The sequence below is a fragment of the Pterocles gutturalis genome, unplaced genomic scaffold, assembly GCF_000699245.1.
Source record: "Pterocles gutturalis isolate BGI_N339 unplaced genomic scaffold, ASM69924v1 scaffold15475, whole genome shotgun sequence".
NCBI lineage: Eukaryota > Metazoa > Chordata > Aves > Pterocliformes > Pteroclidae > Pterocles > Pterocles gutturalis.
The window spans coordinates 20,522-43,309 of NW_010141061.1; the positions used below are offsets into that span (position 1 = coordinate 20,522).

At 39.1% G+C, this 22,788-nt stretch overlaps 1 protein-coding gene across 1 annotated transcript in view; it reads left to right on the top strand.

Annotated features, from left to right (window-relative positions):
• The window catches only part of LOC104469416 (inaD-like protein), a gene marked incomplete at its 3' end in the record, with an annotated part of 42,929 nt that overhangs the window by 15,005 nt on the left and 5,136 nt on the right, over positions 1-22,788 (top strand). Inside the window, exons 10-19 of the mRNA XM_010083905.1 lie at positions 717-846; positions 1,229-1,363; positions 7,291-7,367; positions 9,814-9,870; positions 11,225-11,359; positions 14,499-14,663; positions 16,342-16,470; positions 20,166-20,342; positions 21,248-21,333; positions 22,337-22,525. Of these exons, the coding sequence (XP_010082207.1) occupies positions 717-846; positions 1,229-1,363; positions 7,291-7,367; positions 9,814-9,870; positions 11,225-11,359; positions 14,499-14,663; positions 16,342-16,470; positions 20,166-20,342; positions 21,248-21,333; positions 22,337-22,525 (1,280 nt within the window). The remainder of the gene's footprint in view (positions 1-716; positions 847-1,228; positions 1,364-7,290; positions 7,368-9,813; positions 9,871-11,224; positions 11,360-14,498; positions 14,664-16,341; positions 16,471-20,165; positions 20,343-21,247; positions 21,334-22,336; positions 22,526-22,788) is intronic.

Here is a 22,788-nt window from a genome sequence, read left to right on the forward strand (position 1 = left end):
CACAGTCCTTTTGTTTTAAGAGATAATATTTATAGAGAGATGATTTAAAATTACTTTGTAAATGTGTGCTATGCCAGACCATCCAACGTCAGCTTCTCCTTTGTGAAAGCAAAAATAGATACAACCTTGTGCTTTTATCTGCAGCTTTGCAGGAGAAGCCCCTGTTGATGCATGATCTAACAGTGAGGTGAACAGAGTACTCAGAGTGTAAATTAAAACATCTGAATTAATATAAGAATTGGGCTGTTCAGAGTGGATTATACAAACAGTTATGTGTCTAGGCTTGTGTGGGGCATGTCAGAAATCCATGAGAAAACTAAGAGTGATAATGAACTGAAGAGAGTTCCAGGTTGACTGCTCTTGCTGGGAAGCTTCATCCAAAATACTCCTCAAGCTGTTTTTTGTAAGAAAGAGAAAAAAAAAAAAAAAAAGTGCAGGGAAATCAGTGTATACTTAGATTAGTAAATACTGTTTTGTGATTACCCCATGAAGACAGAAGAAATTACTGTTGTGTTTCCTTTTAAAATACATTTTGAAAATATTATCTAATTAGTGAAATATAACTGATTTAATGAGATTGTTTTGCAAATACTGCTGCCTTGGGTGAATAACCCTGTAGCTTCTGCACAAAATAATGTGGATGTTGCTTACAGTGTATGGTACAGCCTAAGAATGTAATATGATTACTGTTACGTGATACGATTTTCTTGTTTTAGGTTGATGGAGTTAATATACAGGATTATACCAACCAAGAAGTGGTAGAGGCGTTGCGTAACGCAGGACAGACTGTACGCCTTACCTTACTTAGAAGGAGACCTTCTTCTACAGAAAGACCTTCAGATAGAGGTAATTTTTCCTCCCCCTTTTTCAGCAACTGATTTTATTTTTCTCTTGACTTAAAGTTACCTAATTTAACAATTAGGACTAGATACCACATGATCCTAGATTTTGTAAGGGCACACTGTAGAAAATCATAGAATCATAGAATGGTTAGGGTTGGAAAGGACCTTAAAGATCATAGAGTTCCAACCCCCCTGCTGCGGGGAAGTGAGATAATTAAGGAGTGGAAAGAAACAGAAATGAGAGATTCAGGAAAATTGAGTGAAAAAAACTCCTGTGTAGCCCTCCCCCCCACACCCCCCAAAAAAAGAAGAGTAGTTAGTGAGATAGTGTTACTCATTCACATATTTTGCAGCATGTGATTTTTTTTTTTCATCTGTTTTCACAGTGCAGCCAGCTGTTCCAACCTTTGTGTCCCCTGGAGCTGTAGGAGCTGAAACTAGTGTGGATGCTAAGAATGGGGAAAGCCACAAACAGAAGGATAATCTTCAAAATGAAAAGAAGCAGAGTCTGCATAAAACAGGTGGATAGAAGATCTTGCAATGTCTCTTCTGAGTCTTTGGAATTGTCTTTAATCTATTTTCAGTACTGATGGGCTGTCGTGGCTTACTCCATCTTTAGCTTTTGCTCTGTAATGCTTTTTATTCAGGTCCCTCCAGAGTAAAGCTCTACCTGTTGGATCTATCTACACTTCCACCCCACCCCATCCCCACCTGAATGCCTCCAGCTCACCAATTCCTCTTTCTAGTCCTGGTCCTACTCTGACCTGAGGTGTCCTGCCTGCGATCTTCTCCTGACAGAGAAGATTTGTTCATCCTCCTCTGGTGCCAGGGCCCTGAACAGATTGCTAGGTGAACAGCGTGAGGAGATGGAACTCTCGGGAGTTCACATTTACTTCCCAATCCATTGCTACTTCGGTCATATCTATCTTCTTGCCCTCACAGCTCTTAGGCTCCTGCATCTGCAGAGTCTTTTCAGAATATTCTGTTGGTTTCCTGTACATCATCTCTGCTGCCCGTTTGTTGGAGTTTCCTCTTCTGGCACTGCGGTAACTTCATCAGAACTCACCTTCCAAGCTGCTTGGCTTGGCCTCCTACAACCTGTGACCTGAGCTGCAGCGTCCTCCCTCAGGACTTTTGACTGAGTAGGGCTTGTGGAAGGACCAGAGGTGGCTGTGCTAGCAGGGACAGGGGATCATGTCTTGTGACGTGTCTCCATTTGTGTGGAAAATGACCTACAAATGAGGCAGATGCCATTCCCATTAACATCTCTGTCACCTGAGTGCCACCTGCCAGGTGAACTGCCTTGCTCCTATTTGCTTGTCCTGCTGATAGTGCTCCTGGCCACTGACATTTCCTGGAGTAGAAGCAGGAATCCTAGCACAGGTTATGTCCCTCCTGTGACATTCCCCATTTGGCAATGAACCTCTCCTTGCTGCCTGCTGCTTCCCAGACCCAACTCGTTTACCTTGTGGTACTAATGCAGTTGCATCCTTCTTCCTCCCATGCTACTCTTGGAAACTAGAGTTCTGTCCCTAGACATGAAATTTCTGGCTTGCTTGTCCTGAGCTTTCTAGCTCAACTGGAAATTGTTGACTGCACACCTGTGCAGGCAGATGAGATTCTCTGGTCTGGCAAGGATATAATAGACATAAAGACCTGATAGCTGGAGTCGGAAGCTGGACAGGAGTTCAAATTAGGCGTGTGTTTTGAACAGCAAAGGCAGTTGAATGTAGGGACAGATCACAAAGGCAGGGATTGCTTTGGTTTTTCGCTGACTTCTGAATCAAGATTGGAGGTCTTCCCAGAAGGTGTGCTGAATTGATTCCCCTGCAGATTTCTGGGCCTTTCTACAGGAAATTCTGGGTGAATTTCTACAGCTTGTGTTAAAGTCAGCATAAATTATCCTTATGACTTGTCATTTATAAGATATGTAGATGTAATAGAGGATTCTAAATTATGGCTGTCAATGAATAACAATTTTGCTCTGATTGTGGAAGATCTGTCAGTATTAAAGACAACCTGGAAACGAGAGAAATGTAGCAGTTCCTGTGTTCCATGCTGTTTTACTTTTCTGTCCAAGCCTTATAACCAGACATCCTTTGTTGTGACTTTTGCATATTCCCAGAAATAGGAAGCCAAAACAGAGATGGTGGAGTAGCTGCGATGTGAGGTTATCGAAGTGTTGTTTTAGCTGTATGAATGGAAAAGCATAAATTGATTTGTAGTTACAATGGACAAAGAACTTAAAGACTTAGCAGTAGGATGTATTTGGGGGAAGAACAGACGCTAAAAAAGAGCAACACATGCTGTCCTGTGTCACTTACCCAGTCCTTTTGTTTTACTACGGAACTTTCTATGCATAAAGTATTTTCTTTTTCTACTGAACTGAACAGTATCTCTGTAGTCAGTTCCTGACCACTCGTGGTTGGGTTTTCTTTTGTCACAGGCTGTAGATGTCTGCCCTGGTGCAAAGACAACTTTTTGAGGAATTTCTTACCCAATACCTAGTGCAGTGCAAATGTGGTATATCAACGCCAGGATCAGTTTATGCTGGGAGCTAAAATTCCTTTTACCTGGCTGTAAGTTAACCAGTTCTGTTAGTCGCAAGGTGTGTTATCTAGACATGCCTTAGTGATCCCTGTTCTGCTAATAATCAGCTTAGATCAAACTGTATTTTTGAACCATTTTCATACCAGACCCAAACTGCTTTGATGTGGATTCACTGCCTCCCTATAAATACTCCAAAGCCTTTAGTTTCAAAAGGAGTTTGTAACCAAATTGTATGTGTATGAGTGGCTCCCCTTCAATTCTAGCATCGTGCAGGTCTCATAATCCCCTTCCTTGGAGCTCTGTGGAATATGGTGCAGATGCACCTGGGTCTAGCAAGGACTTCATGGCTTGGAATCTGTAGCTGCCGGCTGGACCCACGCTGATTCCTGGCAGAGGCAGTGTGGTTTATCCACACGGCGTTCCCCAGCGCATTATCCAGCAAGCGTACTGTGAGATTTTTCTGTTCTCCTGGGTACCCAAGCTCCCTTTACCCTGGAGAATGCAGGTTAATATGTTTGTATGCACAGTGTGTCTTGGGATACCAAAATTTAAATGCTGAAGATATTGTTTGTCTGCAGTCGGATACTGCCCTTGATACCGACTAGCAGTGCTGGTCCTCCTTGGGCCAGCGGGATAATGCAACGGGCATGGCTTTGAAACTGGGTAATGAATCCGGAGCATTTAATGCGATGGCAAGCAAGTATTATTGCTTGGTTAAACTAGGGTAGTGAAAAACCACTGTAAGTTACAAGGGTCTGCAAAAGCTTTATGCACCTATGAAATACGTGTGTGTATCTCTGTTAAAAAGTTGAAATACTTAGTTGCAAACTTTACTCACACTGAAATACGATGTATAAGTTTTCACCTTGGAATAGAATTTAATGGCCAAGTTTAAATTCCAAACATTGGTGCTTATTTTGGACATGGCGATGGGCTCTTCATTATAATGGTGCTAAAGTAGATCCTGTTAATTTAAGGCTCCGACTAAACTCTGGAAATGCCTTTAGAAGTTTAATGTAAAAGGTATGTTTTATAAAATATGTATTACTTCCCTTTAAGCCGAGTTGTGTGAAATTCTTATTAAATTGTGTTTCCTGGAGAGGTATTAAATAGTAATCTTGGCCAGGCAAAACGGTGCTTAAGCAGTTCTGTTACAAGGGCAACGTGGTTTAGGATGCAGTGTGCATGAGGCCTGAAACTTTCTGCGAGCAGACTAGAGGCAATTAACTTAACAGCTGCATCTGCAAGACTGCAGACTGGGCAGAACTGCTTTCTTTTGCCTTGCAGCAGTACTCAAAACCCAAAGATACAATGATGCTAGTCAGGCACTTAAAGATAGCTGCGGAAAAATACCAACAGGAGGGCAGATAACGGTAATGCCTTCATGAAGTGTACTAGAGCACACTACACATCCTTGTGTTGTAAGTTTGTGAAACCAGGAGGAAGTTGCAAGAAGAAAATATCCCAGTTTTGACGATGCCAGCAATTTTGACCAGGAAAGATGATTTTTACAATACACTTGTGATTTATTCTTGACGCTTGCTAATTAGAAATGAAAAACTGTATGGAAGTCAGAAGGGACAGACAAAATATGTTGAAAGTTGTCGCTAATGAAAGCTGTCCCTGTGAAGTGTTCTCATATCTGAGGCCCTCTGAGAAGATGAGGTACATATCTCAGGTCATGAGAAATCCAGCTGGATGAGACACTAGAAAGAAACTTCTATTATCTGCCATGTGGGAAAAGCTGTTTGGGGAAAAAGGAGCATTTTAAGTGAATTGGGTGATACCGTTGGAATTGAACATATTTAATTCAAATCCTTCCAGCCAGCATTTCCACAGTTTGAGGAGGTTACAGGCAAAGACTTCAAAGTGTGTTTGAAAGAAAGAAAAGGGGAAACTTCAAATGGAGACATGCATCAGCACCTGCTCTGAGCAACTCATAGATTTTGGTAATGTGTTTTGGAACTGACAAAAAAATCTGTATTCAGCCAACTGAACACAGCTTACAGTTACTGAACTGAACTTTGAGCTTGACCCTAAGATTCATTACTCCTGGTGAACCTTGAAATCTGTGTTTGGCTGCACAGGGGATTGCAGGTGCTTAGGTCCTGCTGTAACTTTGTAATAGCAGAAAAAAAGACTAAAGAATTTCTGTCCCTATGTATTTCTGCAAATGGGAGGAGTAGAAAAATGCACTGGTGTTCTGTTGCTTCTACAGTTGGGAAGAAAAGATAGTGATCAGCCTGTGCTTGATGACAAGGCTCACAAAGAGGACTTCTCCTTAGAAGCTTCAATTAAATTTAAATGGAGAAAAAAAAAAAACCTTAACTCACAGCTGAAAATTTTGGAACAATTTGTATTCCATTTGTTTTTAAAGGAGGTAGTTTATTTCAGAGAGAACAGTGGTCTGTATTTACAAACATTACACATCTCTGTGTAATGTTTATATACATTATAAAATAGTTTTTATTTTTGGTGGGGTTTCTTTTTGGTGACAGAAAATAGTTATCTGAATTGCAGGAATCCTTCAATACCTGTATCTCCTTGAGCCTGCAGGTTAAAGATGCTCTGGATATTTCTATGGGAAATCTCAGTTGTTAGGCTCTCAGTAGTGTGGTTTCTCAGTCCAGATCAGACAGAATTTGCCTACTTGGCATGACAGAAAGTGAATGGAAGAGATACAGTGATGGGTTATGTTGTTGTGTAAGTTAACTTAAATCTTTGTTTTTAATGAGTGGAAAACTTCAAAGTTATAAAGTGATGTAATGAGGATTGTATTGCAGAGCTCGTGTTTTATCTTTGCAGTCTACAAAGGTGTTGAAAGCAAAGGCAGCTTGACATCCTGTTTGTATTGGCTTTTGCTTGTAGGTAGGCTCTGAGCTTCTCTTGGTGTCTTCAAAATTCCCCCCTTGAGGTATTTTACTCGCTAGTTTGTGCGCAAAATACGAGGTTGTGATTTACATTCTAAATTTCAGTACGACACATCAGCAATACTAAGTGGTCTGTGCCTTGTCTAGACATCTGACAAGCTATTACAGTTGTTCAGGGGGAAAAAAAAAAAAAAAAACCAGGTTTTGGTAATTCAGCCCCCAGTTGCTGCTGCTGGAGCTGCTAGATGGAATTTGCTTTCGAGCTTGATTTTTACCAGTTAAACATTACTTCGGCTTGGAACTTTATATGTGCGCTGAGCTTCTGGATGAGGTCAAATGCAGGGCAGCCAGTCATTTTCTGCTGTCTAGCTCTGTCAAATTGTCTTACATGAATGTAATACTGCCTTGGTTGCATAAGTAAGAAAGCTGAAAAGATATAAATGTCAAGATAGCCAAGTTCCCACGGAAGACTGGTTTAGAACTGGAGCTTATATTAAAGCTCATGTTACTTACTGGCCTAATTAAACTAGACAAGCCTTTATACCTGCCAAATATATAAATAAAGTCTATGGCTGCGTTGTGCTGACGCAGCCCCTCGATAACAGCAATATCTTGTCAGGTGTTTCACTTCTTAAGGGGGTTCATTTTGGTGGGAGATAATGCTTCCCTGGAGTGGCAAGCGTTTTTATAGCAACAAATTACGAAGTCATGTGAAATTCATTTTGCAGCCTGAAGGAAAGATTTATTTACAGTACTGTATGGTACAGAACTCGCATCTCATCAATGCAAGCATCACCTCTTCTGATTCTCTGCTGAATAAATCACACATTAGCAGTAGCTGACATTTTGCATTGTTTTCCTTAGACATTTTTGATTTGCACTCTTTGATAGGTTCAGCTTAATGCACTTTCCTTTTTGGGATTATTCCCCCTAATATTTTATTTACACTGAATTTTTATTGAAGTATTTAGAAGTAAATGTACTTCTTACAATATGCTTGTAAATTTAATATTCACTTTCATATTTAGGAAGAGTCCCGCTCCCTCCAGCATATGAGCTGAAATCCAAGTGGGAAAACCTGCTGGGACCTGAATATGAAGTTATGGTATGTTATCTTTCAATAAACTACACTCATGTATGTTATTTCTTTAAATTACAGATCTGTGAGCTTAGCATTAGAGGCTGTTTATAGAACAGTTCAGTGTTTGGAGCAGATCAGTGACATCAATTTTGTTTCCCGTACCATCGAGGCTGTGAAATATAGGAGCTGCTTTTTTTTTTGTTTTTATTCTGTTTGTATAGATACTATTGTTATACAGATAGGAGACAGGAACAGTGATTTAAGAAAATCAACTGTCCTTTTAAATTGGCATCATAGCAGCCACTTAAAATATGTGGCATTTTTATGATTTCATTTATGGTCTATTTGTTTTATTGTGCACTGCAAAAAAAAGGCTCAGCATTGAGCTCCCCTGTTTCTTACGATTTTATGAGAAGAATGAAAGAATGATTTTTAAATGTGCTGGGAAAATAGGAAGTGATTCACGGTAGTGTAACTTTGTGGTGCCAGTGTCTATTAGATATTTCTTCACCTCATATTAAATAATTGTCGAGCAAAAGATTGTTTTGATGAATTGTCATAAGGAGTTGACTGAAATTGTAATTCACTACCGCTTTTCAGTGCTGTGTTAGCCAGTGAGTACAGATAAAAGGCTCCAGCTAACGTTCTTTCCGAAGACTTAAAAAATTCTCACTACCACCAAGAAAGTGCCTTGTTTGTCTTTGCAATGCTTGTCCAGTTGATTTAGAGACACTTATTTTTACTACTTCGAGTAGCCATCGTTTCCAGTCGCTCGCTGGAAGATTTAAAGTAGCTTTAAGAATTGCCTTGAGAAACTCGCTTCTCTTCTTTCCATTAGCACTCCTTTAAGATCTGAAGTTCGTGTAAGATTATGTACATGGTGCAATAAATCTGTTTGGCTGCCCACTTCAGTTGCTTGGTATTCCCATCCTTACATTTCAAGAGTCTGATATTACTTCCCTTGGCATTATCACACTTCCCACAGAGGACGAAAACCTGCTTAGTTTGTGAAACCCTCCATTTCTAATTCTTCTTTAGCTGCTGCCAGTAAAAATAGCAGGAGTGAAAATGTTAACGATTAGTCCTTTTAAATAATAGAAGGAAAGTGTTGTGGCATCCCATTTTGAAAGTAATTTTTTGGTTCTTCCAGTTCATGTAATTTGTACCTACCCCTAGTCCTGCTTGGCTGTGTTCAATAACAACGTCTAGTTTGATTTCAGCCTGATAGCACGGTCCCTGTTTCACGCTATCCTTGCTCCTACGCTCCGGTCCCAGCAAGTCACCCTGAAGGTGCCAGCAGGTTTGAGTATTCTCTCTGAAGTATTTCTCTTCAGAAGAAATAGCTGTTTAAAGACAGCATTTGCTGTCACTCACGGCTTCTGTGTTGCTGATCCTTTGTGGTACCAGTGGAAGGAGCTGAGATCTTGCTGAAACAAGAGACCTGGAGAAAGAGACCGTGGAAGTCAGGATGTATGACTGGGTGGTGTGTGTTGTCAGGTACCTAAGCGTGAGCAGTGAAGCTGAGGAGTTATCAGTCATAGATTCATTTAGTTACGACTGAATGGACATGAAATGGATTCTGTCTGTCAGGAAAAATACCCTTGGTCCTGGAAAACAAGATGCTGGAAGCTCTATTTAAAGTTAAGCTGAAAGAAAAGCTGAGGCTTAGTATTGTTTCAGAGATACTTTGTTAAACTAGACATTTCCAAAGGAGCTCGAAGTTGCCCGATTCTTTGCAAGGCTATATATTTTCCACATCTAACAAGGGTAGCAATCCTCCAAAACATATTCAATTTCAGTGTCCCAAACTCCAGAGTTCACCACAGATGTTATCTTATTACATTTAAAATTGGAGTAAATCACCTTCTAAGGTTGCAGGTAAATAAATTATGTTAAGGAAGAACATTACAAGGAAACTGTTGGTGAACATAGTGATTTTATTAATATAAAAAATGAAGATGTACTGAAGGGATTTCTTGACACTGTTTTAAATAATCCTCTTTGCATTCAGATTTGGTAATTAAACTCCCGTGTTTCAAGCTGTGTTAGAAACATGCTGCAGAAGATGGTGGTTTAGGCTAGATGTTAGACATCTGTACTATAGCCTGAAGTAGTAACTTAAGCTGTCGTACTTTTCAAATTCTGATTGGCAGGTCAGTTTGGGTGTTTGTGTAAAACATAAGGACATTCTGTGCTGTACAGGATTACTGAACTTGACTAAAATCGGCACTCGGGCTTTGGAAATAGGATAATATCGGAATCTGCTAATAGTGCATAATGACCACATTCCTGGTTGTAAATGTTCTGTGGCTGAAAGATTTTTCTAACATTTGTTTAAAATCATTTTGCATCAGTATGACTTTGTTTAAGTACGGTTTATTTTGCTTATCAGTTTTTTGCCAGAATTCATCATTCTGGTAAAGTCTTTATTGTCCTGCTATTTCAAAATGTTTTCATGCACAATTTTTAGGTTGTGAATGTGGATACGCCCATTACAGATGATTTGGAACTCCAGAAGTACTCAAAGGTATGACTTACGTGATGGTTTCCTTTATGGTATAAGTTGGCAGAATAATCCTAGGAGGGCATGACAAAATTCCGGATTTATGTGTTTCAGAAATTTAGAGTGATTCTAGCTTTGTGGCTCTGTATTACTTTTCCAAAAGAGGCTGCCAATATTTTGCTTATCTTCTGGATGAATCCAGTACCTTTTTGTAGCGTGCACAAATGAATCTTTTAACACACCCCCACATCCCCAAACAACAAAAAAAAACCAAACCATCCATATAAGCCTCAAATTTTGGGCAATATTGTAGAATATTGTAGAATAATTGTTGAAAGCCACTAGAGAATGCAGCAGAAGTTGAAACTCTGCTGAACAATGTCATCGTCCCACAGACAGCTTTGCTATAATGATCTTGGCTCGGGGGGAGATGGGAGTCCGTTTAATCAGAATGGTCAGGGCTGAAATTAATTTCAGTCTTCTGAGGCTTTTGAGAGACTTGCAAGATACGTAGGTTAATGTTGTGCAAAAGCAGTTTTTGGAGGTGGTGCATTTATGTACTTGTGGGGATGTCTCAGTGAAGAAAGGCCATAAACTCATAATCAGCCATAGGTGTGAGGGAATGTTGAGGATCAATGGGTCACTCCTTTTACTTGAATATCTTGAATTATGAACCAGAAGGAGAGTCAGTGTTCCAATTTAAGCCAAACTGAAGGAGCGGATACTGCCAGTCATCTTGTCCTCTCCCCAGGTTGCCATCATTTCTGCTGTCTTGTCTGGAAAGTGTATCAGCTTTATGGTAGTCTCCCTAATATTTGTAGAACTAAGACACTAATGGTTGGAGGCTCCCTAAAGAAAAATTCCAAATTCAGAAGGTCCATTGAGAAGAGGCTAACACAAAAGCAAAGATTTTGGCTTGCAGAAATAAGGATGCCAATATTATTAGCTATTTGCCAAGAACATTTCATGGATATTTTTTCTGCCTCAATGTAGTGTAGCTCCTAAATGAATGAGACAGCTGATCCTGTGGTGGGTTTTTATGGTGATTGTGGAATTCCTTTCAGGTTTGTTGAAAACTCACCTTTTTGGGTAGGATAGACTTTTTATTTCCCTTTTTTCCAGTCTGTTGACCTTATTTAAGAACACAGTTCCACCTCCCCCAAAGGGCAGGTTGGTTGTTTTTATTTGTGCGAACAGTTTCTATAGAGGAATTATGGACATATGCTGTAATGCAGACGATACCAATATGAAGATTTAGTCATCTTACTGTGTGCTTAGTTTAATTTGGTTAGCTATTGAATCCAAAATGTGTTTATGTTGTGGTAAAGATATATGTATGTGTGTGTATATTTTTTTGTTGTTGTTGTTGTTTTGGCAGCTATTACCCATTCACACCTTGAGATTAGGAGTTGAGCTTGACACGTTTGATGGACATCATTATATATCATCAATTGCTTCAGATGGTCCAGCTGCGGCACTTGGTCTTCTGCAACTGGAGGATGAACTTCTGGAGGTAAAAACCAACATGTCAAATTCTTGTGACCTCTTAGTCACTTCTTGTTTTTTGTTTTGTTTTGTTTTCTGAAACGTTTAACATTCATATCAAGAGTTACAAGGGCAGAGATAATATTTGTGTTGAATGTATCCTGTGGTCTTTTAGCTCAATCTTTTGAGCAATTTAACATTAGCTTTTGTGGTGGATAATCTTTCTTAATATTTGTTGCTATAAAAAATTTACAGCAGTCTCAGGACTATTGGTTGCTGTTGCACATTATAACTTGCTTGTTGAGTGTTGAAAAACATTTGTGTGTATGAGCTAGTACATCAGTTTGTTTAAATATGTATAAAGAAGTATTGGGGCAGCTTTGAAGTTATCAGAATCAGACCAGACCTATTTGCTCAGGAAAAATATTTATGTGATAGTATTAAAATAATACCTGTTTTGTGTGTGTACGTATGTATATCTATCAGTATCTCAGCCTGCGAGTGAGAAGACATTAGTTTCCTATTGAATACCTGCTCTTTGTGGAATATTTTGAATTTGGACCTTTTTTTATTGAATGCAAAGAACAGTTAAATGACATAAATGGGAACAGAATTAGGCCTTCTGAAAGATTAATTTTTTAGTTGTACAGCTCTCTTACTTTTACTTGTTGTTCACCCTTTAACATCAAAAATTCATACTGATGTCACTAGGACCGAAAACATTTTCTTCAGTTATTGCTTGATGGAGGAAATCTTGATTCCTAAAGGAAGGATTAATGGAATGCTGGAAGAAGTGTTGTTTAAATTCCTTGGCCACTAAACAAAAAAATTGTATACAAAAAGCAATACTGCAGTGCTGTAGAGTAACTTAGGAAACTTTAATTGTATATAGTTAACAGGTTTCCTTATTACTGTGTGTTTACAATTAAGTTCACAGATATGTTCAGACCTAGTGAACATAAATTTTTTTTCTACTCTGTAGCAGGAAAGAAAACCCAACAAAATAAAAATGTGCTCCAGGGCTAAATCTGTATATGCCAGGTTTAGCCCAGAGTATGCGTTTGCAGCCAAGTTATAAATCCCCTTAAGTAGGGGTTTGCAATGGAAAAAGTGACAGCCCCGTTCCCCAAACATAACAGCTCTACCTGGGCCTGATACAGTGGGGATTAAAATGTGATCAGCAAGGAATTTTTTTTGATATATAGTGAGGTTGAATGTTGATTATTTTTAATGGTGTGTTTGAATTATGATAGAAATCATGGTATTTTTTTTTCTCCTCTAATTTTAGCTAATTTCATTTTGTTCTTTTTTTAGGAGTAAATTGCTTCCTTGTGTCTTTCTAGTTTTGTTAAAAAATTTCACTTGCTCCTATTTGATGGCACAAGTAACTATAGAGTGGTGTGCTGAATGAATGGAGTGTTGGGCACCTTGTGTGTTCAGAGGCTGATTTTCTGGCAGCTGCAGAAGAAGAAACAGGAGTCCCCAAGTCTGCTTGGGAGTGCGCGGTAGCTCTTCTCCATCAATCACAATACGCTGAGAAGTGCTGGTAACTTTCCACCACACTGCCACTCTCAATGCATTAAAAAATCCTTACGCATAGATACTTCTGCTTAAATAATTAACTAATGGATTAGCCTGATAGCTCAGCAGTTGCTGTAATTCTTACACAAAAAACCTACAGCAGTTCATCTTACCATGGTGGAGGCCGGTTACACCACTCTGAGTTTCTCCTTGGCTGCGTTGTAGTGTGAGAGGAACTCTGTGTTTCCCAGCATTACACCGTGAAAAGCATAAAGGAAAAAGTGGGGGAAAAATAGAGGTAATTGAAGAAAATGGTGGCTAAAGTGAGATTGCCGTGTAGCCTTGCAGAAGATTGAGTCCCTCTAGAGGACAAGCAGATCTGTGAAGCATATGGCCAGGCTCTGGTCTGAGTTACGCAGGTGCAGAGGTGTGTATGTGGTGTATTTACCGGCTGTATTTTCTTGGATCAAATGTGGGTTCATCGACATTAGCATTGCAGTTCGGGTATGGAGTTGGAGTATTGAAGAGAATCATCGATGATCCCCACGTACTGTGCTTTGTTTCATCTTGTGGAGTGGACTTGGATGATGTGAACTGGATTCCTAACCCAGTGGTTGCACTCCAGCCACTTTGGGCATTTGGTCACAAAAGTAGACTGGAGGTAGCCTGAAATAAATCCCTGAAACACAAGTAGCGTTGGGATTGAGTCCATAGCACTAACTGGGTTAAACCCTTGCTCTTTTGGGGCTGTACTTCTTGTCAACATAGATGGTGTTCACATCTATGACACCTACTGACGTTCTGCTTTCCTGGTATTTAAGGATACTGCTGCAGTGCACGCAGATGTACTCTCATGATATTGCAATTATAAAATATGCAAAAGAGGATGTATCCCATTTTTAAAACAGCATTATTATCAATCTATCTTATTTTTTCTTTTTTTTTTCTTTTTTTTTTTTTTAAGTCTATGGTTTAAAGCATCCATTGATAATGGCCTTATGGTCTTCTGTTGTCACTCAGGATCTAAAGCTTATGGGATGGTAAGCTTTGACCCTTGTCAGGGTTTTCTGATTAATTGCTTGCTGTAATTGGTTTCTTTTTTACTATGTAAACATCCTTGCATGTTTCCTGTAGGATCTATTTCAGTTTCAACGTTTTGTTACATTTTCAACAGCTGACAAAGTTGCTAGTTCTGACTTTCAGGTTTTTGATTACAGCTCTAAATCTGTGTTTTCTTAAAATGTTTTTGAAAAATATTTTTTCATCTGTTTTTGAATTCAAACACATAATCCTAATGCTAAAAAAAATCGCCAACAAATAAACAGGTGAGAACGAAATAATGCTAGGAAAGATGTAGGCTAGGAAAAGTAGTGAGCAGAAAACGAGTTGGAGGAAGTTGAAGAGAGCAGAAAGATGATGTAGCAGTAGTCACAAGATCTTGCAGATGAAGTTTAAGTCTTACAGTAATGCATGTATACTTCAGAAACATATGTTAATAAAACTGCAAGCTTTGCTGGAATCCCTAGGTAAAATGAGACTGTCACATCCAGCTGGGGAGAGACATGCATGCAAAAAAATTAATAAAAGAATCTGGTGGATATCCTTTAATTATCTTATCATGGATGTGTGTTTCCCCGTCTGTGTAGGTAAATGGAGTTCAGCTATATGGAAAATCACGCCGTGAGGCGATCACTTTTTTGAAAGAAGTGCCACCCCCATTTACATTGGTTTGCTGTCGGCGACTTTTTGATGACGGCACTGAGTCTTTTGTGGATGAACCTGCCATGGGAGTTTCCCCTCCAGAACAGAAGGTAAACTTCTCATGTCATTCAGTTTTGTCAAAGGACCATAACTATTTGAAAAAGTGCATATATTTCTGAGAAAGTGATTTGTCTGACAAAGACAGTGTCTCTGTTTTCCTTTTGCTGTTTGATCCAGACCACTTTTCAGTCTCAAAGAACATTTCCTAGAATATTTAGTTATAGGAGGCAGTTTTGTATTAAATTGTCATATAAAGCTGCCTTTGCCGTTCCCTTTGGGCTGGTAAGGGACAGCTGGTGTTTCAGTGAAAGATAGTTCATGTTTCCAATGCCAGTCCTTTTACTGCAGTTTGTACAGGTTGGTCATGGGAAACTTCCTTGTACTATAAATACAAGGTAGGTAAATCACCGAGCTAGCACGCTGACTGTGTACGTCCCATTCATCATTCTTACACTTAATAGATGAGTGAGAGCTCTGAATTACACTAAAACACATCCTTGCCACCATTAGCTGATTGCTTCCACGTTCTGAGTAGGTTTTTATAGAACTGGAAAAAAATGAAACTTAATGTTTCTTTCCATTGCAGAAGCTTTAAAGTCTCTAACTGAAGCTTGACGCTTGTAATGGTTGTTCCTATTTATGAAAAGTATTTGCACCTTGACTTCTCATCTTTTCTGATATTTTCTGATCTAATTTCCTCTAAGATGGAGAGTTATACAAGAAATATGGAGGTTTCGTGGAAGAATAAGGTGTATTACATCTTTTTGTAACTAGGACTTGTTCCACTGTGGTTTTTGATGTTTCATTTTACTGAACATTTTCTCCGTGCGTCCTGTTGCACATCTTTGCCATAAGGTTACATTGAGTGAACAGTTTGCCTTCTCTTTAGAGAAACTCACAATATTTCTGCTTTCTTTTATCAAAAGTATCAATAAAATGTGTGGAAGAAAAATTTCTTCCTTTTGCCCCATGGTAGCTCTCTGTGTAATAGGCATATTTGTCCAAAGAAATAAAGTTAAATCAGCGTACAAGTTTTTAAAGTTTTTCTTTGGACATCATACATTGATATTTCGTAACGAGTGTATTGATAAAATAGCAGTAATGTTAAAACATGCATTTTAAGTTAGACAACAAAAGGTGACTTTTTGGAATATGTTTTTATGAAGCTGTCCTTACTCAAAAAAATTGGGTAACTATACCTCTTTTTTTTTTTTTTTTTTTTTTAATATCTTGGCACAAAAATCATGAAAGAAACTGCTTTTTCAAATTAGATACTATTTGTATAGTTACAGTATAAGAATTTTTTGTTTGCATATATTTAATGCCTCAAGTATCAGACGTGCCTGGTCGTCTGGTCTTTCTATTAGCTGTCTGTGGTTAAATATTTTATGCTAAGTTATTTATTTTTCCTTTATGCATCTAATGGGACAGCTGAAGTTCATCAACATGTAACAGGTTAGTAATATTATAACAATTAATTTGACTAATACAGGGGTATTTGTATGCCAGGTTGGGCTCCGATGCTCAAAACGTGTAGGCATAGTCACAGGGGAAGTGGCCAAGGCAGCAGGCTGGAGAAAACTGGATGCATCATGTCAATGAAGTTATAATTCCATAAAAGGTCATATTTTAGGGCATGTATGAGCAATTAATAATCAAAATATTGAAGGAATAGTGTTTGTAAAGAACTGAAAGAATGGTATTTGAAGTAGAGCTTTTATTTTTCAGGTGAAACCCAAGGAAGACATTAATCCTGAAGAGGACGAAGGGGAATTAGCGTTATGGTCTCCTGATGTGAAGGTTATTGAACTGGAGAAAGACAAAAATGGTTTAGGATTCAGCATTTTAGACTACCAGGTATAGTTTTCTGTATAACTAAATGCTAAAAATCCCTTTGATCTTTTGTCTTGTATGGTGCCTTAAAATGTTTGGTGATGTTGATTACTGAGTAATCAACTTGGCATTTGGGCGTAGAAACTGTGTAGGGGAAAGTAATTTATTTTGAGGCCAACTCTATAAAGTAGAGGGTAGAGGTTGTTCTAAACCAGTCTGATTACCGGACGTGATAAAGTGCAAGATCTTTAATCAAACTCCACCTCATAACTCTTGAGTTTAATGGCTAAATGTTGGGGGAAGGTTGGGTTTTGTTTTGTTTTAACTTGGAATGACTTTTCAACTATGAGAGTGGAAAGCAAACATCCTCAGATATTGCAGCATCATTTCCTGTGTACCAAATTTAATGAATTGTTTACTTTTTCTCCCCTAACTGCCCCAGATCAACTTCCATTTATAAATGGAGTATAAGCCTGTGCTGCTCTGGGATGTGTGGTCCCACTCGAGCCATGGAAGGATTCACTCAGGCTTGGAATCGAGCCATGAAAAGTAGAGTTGGCAGGGGTAGTTTTACCAGGACTGTCCTTCGCAAAAGGGAACATCAGGGCTGACAGGTGAATCGGTGTTGCAAACTCAAGTTTCTGTAAATACAAATTTCATTTAATACATGTATTTAATTTGTTAGTATGAGAATAGAGATTGAAGACCCTGATTTCAGTTACGCTCCTCTGCTTCAATTATTAAACCAGTGTGCCAGAGATACAGGTGGAATTTTTGGGGTGAGGGACAGGGGGGAAGTTGACTTTCAGGAATCATTCATACCTTAAAACTTGTTTTCTCCAAGAAGAACCATTTTGGGGTAGATTATATACTTGAAGTCTTTAGAAATCAACAGAAAAATCTTTAATTGGGGGAAAACTCTACTCAAATTAGTGAATCCTTCTTTCAAAAAATATTGGCTTCAATTAAATATGTAGAAACTCAAAATTTATAGTCAGAGTGAAATGTTCTTCACGTTTCTAGTCAACGTGCTACATTTTTAAACCTCTAGCCATCATATTTATAAGGAAATAAAATAGCTGGATCACTCTTCATAATAATATACACATCACATGTGAATACTGCCTAAACATTGTAGTTTAATAAAATGTGTTCAACTGTTGTGCATAAATGTCAAGTGATATAAAATTCACTTTCTGATACAAAAAAGCATGAATTGGGAATGAATTACAATGAAAAATATTGGAAGTATTATGCAAACCACTTAATTCTATATTTTACCAGTGTGATTTAAGATTACTGAAAATAGATCCTGTTAGTCATTTTCGCTGACACATGTTGTGTTGCAGTGCCAGCTTTACTGTAGAGTTGCTAGGAGTCTTTACAGAGCAGTGATACACAGATTTGCTTTTAAGTTCTCATATAATCAGAATTAATGAAGGCTTTAATAACGGGCTTTTTATTTACTTATTCGCAGATGCAAATACATGAGCAATGTTGTGGTACTTTCAGCTAAATTTAAATACATTCTAATCAATTCTAAATGAGTGGCAAACCACTTAATCTCAGATCTTTATAATTTCAAGATATTTGTGTATAAAGTATGCTCTTTTGTTTGGGATTTGCCTCTTAGATCTTTTACACTTTTCATCATCTGCAGATTACTTTTTGTATGGAGATATCTGTGACTGTGTGTGTTTATCTAAATACATCCATCACATTCTTGAGTGCAGGGCAAAGAAAATAAATAATTGTCCATGCTAGATTGGAGGCGGGGGAAAAAAAAAAGTATGTGGTTCCTGGGAGACTGTTCAGAATTCTTCAAGCCGATTTGCTGAGAAGCACAAAATTGCAGTGAAGTGTTTAATTGTGGCTTAAAGGACCTGGAGACCTAACTCTGTTCTCTGCATTTGTTTTTATAGTTTTGCTCTTCTTTACACAACTAAAGTTGTGGGTTTGTTTGGTTTTTTTTAAGATACATACTCCTTGTTTTGCAAGGCAAGATTCAAGCCTTATAGTGTCAAAGAACACTGCTTGATCAATACATCCATTGTTGATTTTGCTCATTTCGAGTGATCATATGGGGGGGGGGGGGTTTGTTAGATTTTTTTGTGGTGGGTTTGTTGTGGTTTGTTTTTTTTTTTTTCCAAATGAAGTTGGGTATTCACATGGCCTGGCTTCCTGTGTCTAAACGAGGTGCCTCAGTGAGGGACCAACCTTTTTAGGCTCCTGTTAGTGTTGATGGGGAGGAAAATACTTTTTAAGAGGTGATTCTGAGCAGAAGACCTATTTGTGGTGCTCAAAATTACACTTCTGAGGACTGATTCTCTGTCCATTGCAGAAGTTTAAGGAAACTTTGGTGTTATGTGCCCAACTTGGCGGTGATGTGACTGTGTTCTGGGTTTTTAAGATCAAATTATTTCTGCAGCTTTTGCTTGAAATGACACTACAGAAATATCAGTAAGACTTCATAAAGATCAGTAGGAATAGCAAAGTAACATTACAGGAAAAACAACGGTGAATCACTGTTATTCCATCTTGCTTTCCCCCCCCACATCAAGTTTTGATAACATCTCTGAAGTGCTGCTGCAGTACGAGTATATACTTCTTGTGAGAGGCTGGTGACTGCTACCTGCAGTATGTAAGAACCCTGAAATCGTGCTCGTACAGACATGTTCATTTTTGACAGTGAGCCATGCCAGATGCACTGCAGAAGTGGAATAACGCTAAGCAATTAGAGACCGGGCTGCTTATGGTGCTGTGGAAGTTTCTTCCTACTGCTTTCACTTCATGTTTGGTATCTATTTTGAAGCATGAGGCTTCAAATAATAGTAATTTACGGTATTTGTCTCTCTGTTTTCTCAAAACTGACTCCATACTTGGCAAAAAGGATAGTGTGCCTCAGTTGTCCAGAATGCTGCGCTTCCCAGGTCACGCTCTGAAAAACAGTATTAATAAAAACTCTTCATGAGGTAGGAGTCTGAGTACATAGAAAACAGAATGCTGAGATCAAGAAATTATTACTCTGGTATATTAATTTTTAATGGGCTGTCTTTCTAATAATGTCTCATCTATCAAATAAATGATAAGCATATCCCAAGTGACACGCAGGATATTCCCAGAAATGTACAAGCATAATTCCAATGCCTATACATTTTAATGAACTAATTACAAATTAATTATACCAATTATGCATAATCAATAGTATTTCTACTTTGTCCTGTGTTTTCTTTTGCCTGTCCTTAGGGATTTAAATGCTTAAACCAGAGCCTTCTTTTTTTAATAAGGTCCTAATAAGATGCCGTTAGAGCAACAGAGTAGACTGACCCTTTTTGGTGTAACAGGACTGTATTTATATAGGATACTGTTCAACTTCACATGATCAGTATTTATTTAAAAAAAAAAATTCTTTTTTTCCCTTTGCTGAATGTCCTAGTTTGTAATTATGTGGTAGGAAATCTAAAATCTTTGCCACTGCTGCTTTGCTAGCAAGGTCAGTACTTGGCGAGAGGGGAGGTGGATGGGGAGGCTGATCCTCTGTATTCTTGAAATGATCCGTTTCACGGGATTTTTTTTCTCCCAGTGTGATGGCTTATTTAAATAAGAAACATTGAAGAGGTCTTAAAATGAAATCTTCTGTGTATTTTTCATTGTCACCACTGTGTTGGGATCTTGTCAAAGCTCTTAGGCTCGCATTGCTTTTTCTTGATAATGCGTAGATGAAAAGCCTGCAGAAGGAGAGGCAGTGGCGGCCCTGCCGACAGGCTCTGCGTGCGGTGGGCTTTCTTCAGCTGGTAACGCATCATGCCCAGGAGAGACCTGAGGAGCAGCATCGCGTCGTCGCTGCTGATTCTGTGTTGAACAGGGACCCTGCCCCCCTTCTGACCGTTAAAAAGGTGTGCTGTTCAGTCTTCTGGCCAACTTCTCCGGGAAGTAATATACTCTGCCTCCCTTAATTTCCTTGTAATTTCACTTGGAGAAGTTGCTCTCTTTTTCACCTCTTAACTAACGTTTATGTAGTGTTGCTGGCACAGTTAGCGGCAAGTATGTTTTGATGGTGAATGAGGGACCCTGTACACTGTTTGTAGAGTGCTTTGGGATCATCTGTGATGCAAGAGGCTACAGTAAGCATATTTATTGTTCTTTGTCAATAGACGTGAAAGTATCTAGCTTAGTTGTAACTTTGTGTAGCCTGAAGCTAAACCTCCTAGCCAGCAAGTCAAGAGCTAAGCTATTGTTAGTGAGGCCAATCCTTTTTCTTAGAAAGAAATTAAAACAGAAGAGGGCATGGTATATCGGGGTTAAAATAGAGGAGAAGTGCTGCATAAAAGTAGTGATGAACCCAGGCGGTTAGAGCAAGAGGAAGGAAAAATCACACAAGAGGAAGAGTTTTAGAGAGAGAGAAGAGCTCTCACTAGTATAAAAGGTACTTTGAGTGGGCCTGAAACAGCATTTAGCAAAGACCTGGTGCGTGCAGGCCAGCAGATCCAGATTCTCTCAGCAATGTTTTACAAAAATAGTGGAAAAACCACAGGTGGCTGAATTGCAGATTTCTGGAGGCAGTATTGACCAGAAGGTAACTGGAATGGTCTGATGAGCTTTTATCGAATTAAACAAAAAGCTGGATGGACTTTATGCGGAGCTTAATTTACTGTGCTTTGAAGTCACGAGTATTTTAAAGCAGCTGTTTTAAAGTGCGTGAAACGGGAGGGGGAAAGGGTTGGAATGGAGAGGGTTGACATCTTACATAGCTCTTGGGAATGCCTGTGAGATGCTGTTTCTCTCCATCTGTGCTTGAAAGGTAAGTCCCCAGTGCCCAGCTGCCCTGTACACCCGTGGGGCTGTAGGAGCTTATGGGCTCACCTGCGCCAAGTGGTCCTTGCCAACGTGGGTGTAAATATCTCCCCATTGATGGAAGCTGAAACAGGCGTTTCAGCACTGTATGAGCTTTGTGTTACCCAGACCTGAAACAGCACGAAGCGTGCCTGCCTTTGTCAGCCGGGGTCAGGGCTGAAGGGCTGCTTACTGCAGTCTAGCAATAGGGACCCCACAGCTGCCTTATTCCTAGACTTATCTTCATTATCATTAGCAGTTTTTTCTTACTGTTGAAGTCTTTTTTTTTGCTGCACATTCAGCAGGTTATGTTTTGTCCTTCTCCCAGGGAGCATGGGAAACAATTGTTTTCTTTTTTTATAACAAAATCGCTGCATAGTCATTCACGGCAGGAAGTGAAGCAATTTCAGTGTCTCCAAATATCTTTCCTCTTTCTCTTTATGCCCCAAACAAACAGGCTCCAGATGTAGAGTTATGAAAAAGCAAACTGACTTCCTATTTGTAGAAGGTGATATTCAACTAGATTGTATTTTTTTCTCTTTTTTTGGACTGTTCAACAGTGAGATGCAGGCTGGAGCGCTTTGACATACTGCTAACTAAACGTTTGCCCTCTTGTGATAATTTGAGCTTTGTCCGTCTTGTGATATGTTTGTTATGAACAAAGAAGCATATTCACGTCCTTGTTAAGCACGTTTTCACCTGATCATGTGATGGAAACCTGTGGCTTACTGGCAGAAGCTGTACAGTTGTATTAAAAAGCAGTTTTACAATGGCTATCAGCTTGGTACTGGGAAAACTGATAAAGGCAGCTTTTCTTCCATCTCTACAACCCATCCACATTCATTAACATCAAAGTTCTGTAAGCCTCAGTACCAACTGTGTTGGTACTCATCTCACGGAGGATTTGCTCCTCTCCCCCTATAGGAAAGTTCTGCATCCTTTAAATCATATTAAGCTGCTTCATTTGAAAAATAATTCTTAATAGTGTGTCATGAACTGAATTCGGTGTAGCTTTTTGAAAATTCTCTTGGAGTTCAGCTTAAATACTACTTTTCAGGAGCGAAGAGCTGGTGAATGCAGTTGAGTACATTCCTGGTAAAGTTTCTAGGGTGTTCATGATCAGTGGTTTCCAGAATTCCAGCAGTACTAAAAGCATTGGGAGACCAGAAACCACTTTAATAAGAAATCAAAGAGACTGTGTATCTCAGCGTGAGATACAGATCTACAGGAGGAATCGCTTGCTGAGGTAGAGGAGCTGGAGAACTCGGACACAGGAAGTCACTGTAGGGCTTGGGTATGCCCTGATGCTGGATGTGGCGGGGGATCATCAGTCTGACTCTTCAAGTGAGAAGTTAGGAAGGGATCTCATGTACAGAGTGGAGTGGCATGTCCTCCTCCTGTCTTCCGTGAGCTGCAGCGCTCTGGACAATACCTGGGTCTGCAGAGAAACTGGAGCGTTGCTGAGAACATCTGTTTTTCTTTGGTTTGTCACATATCCTTGAAATAAAT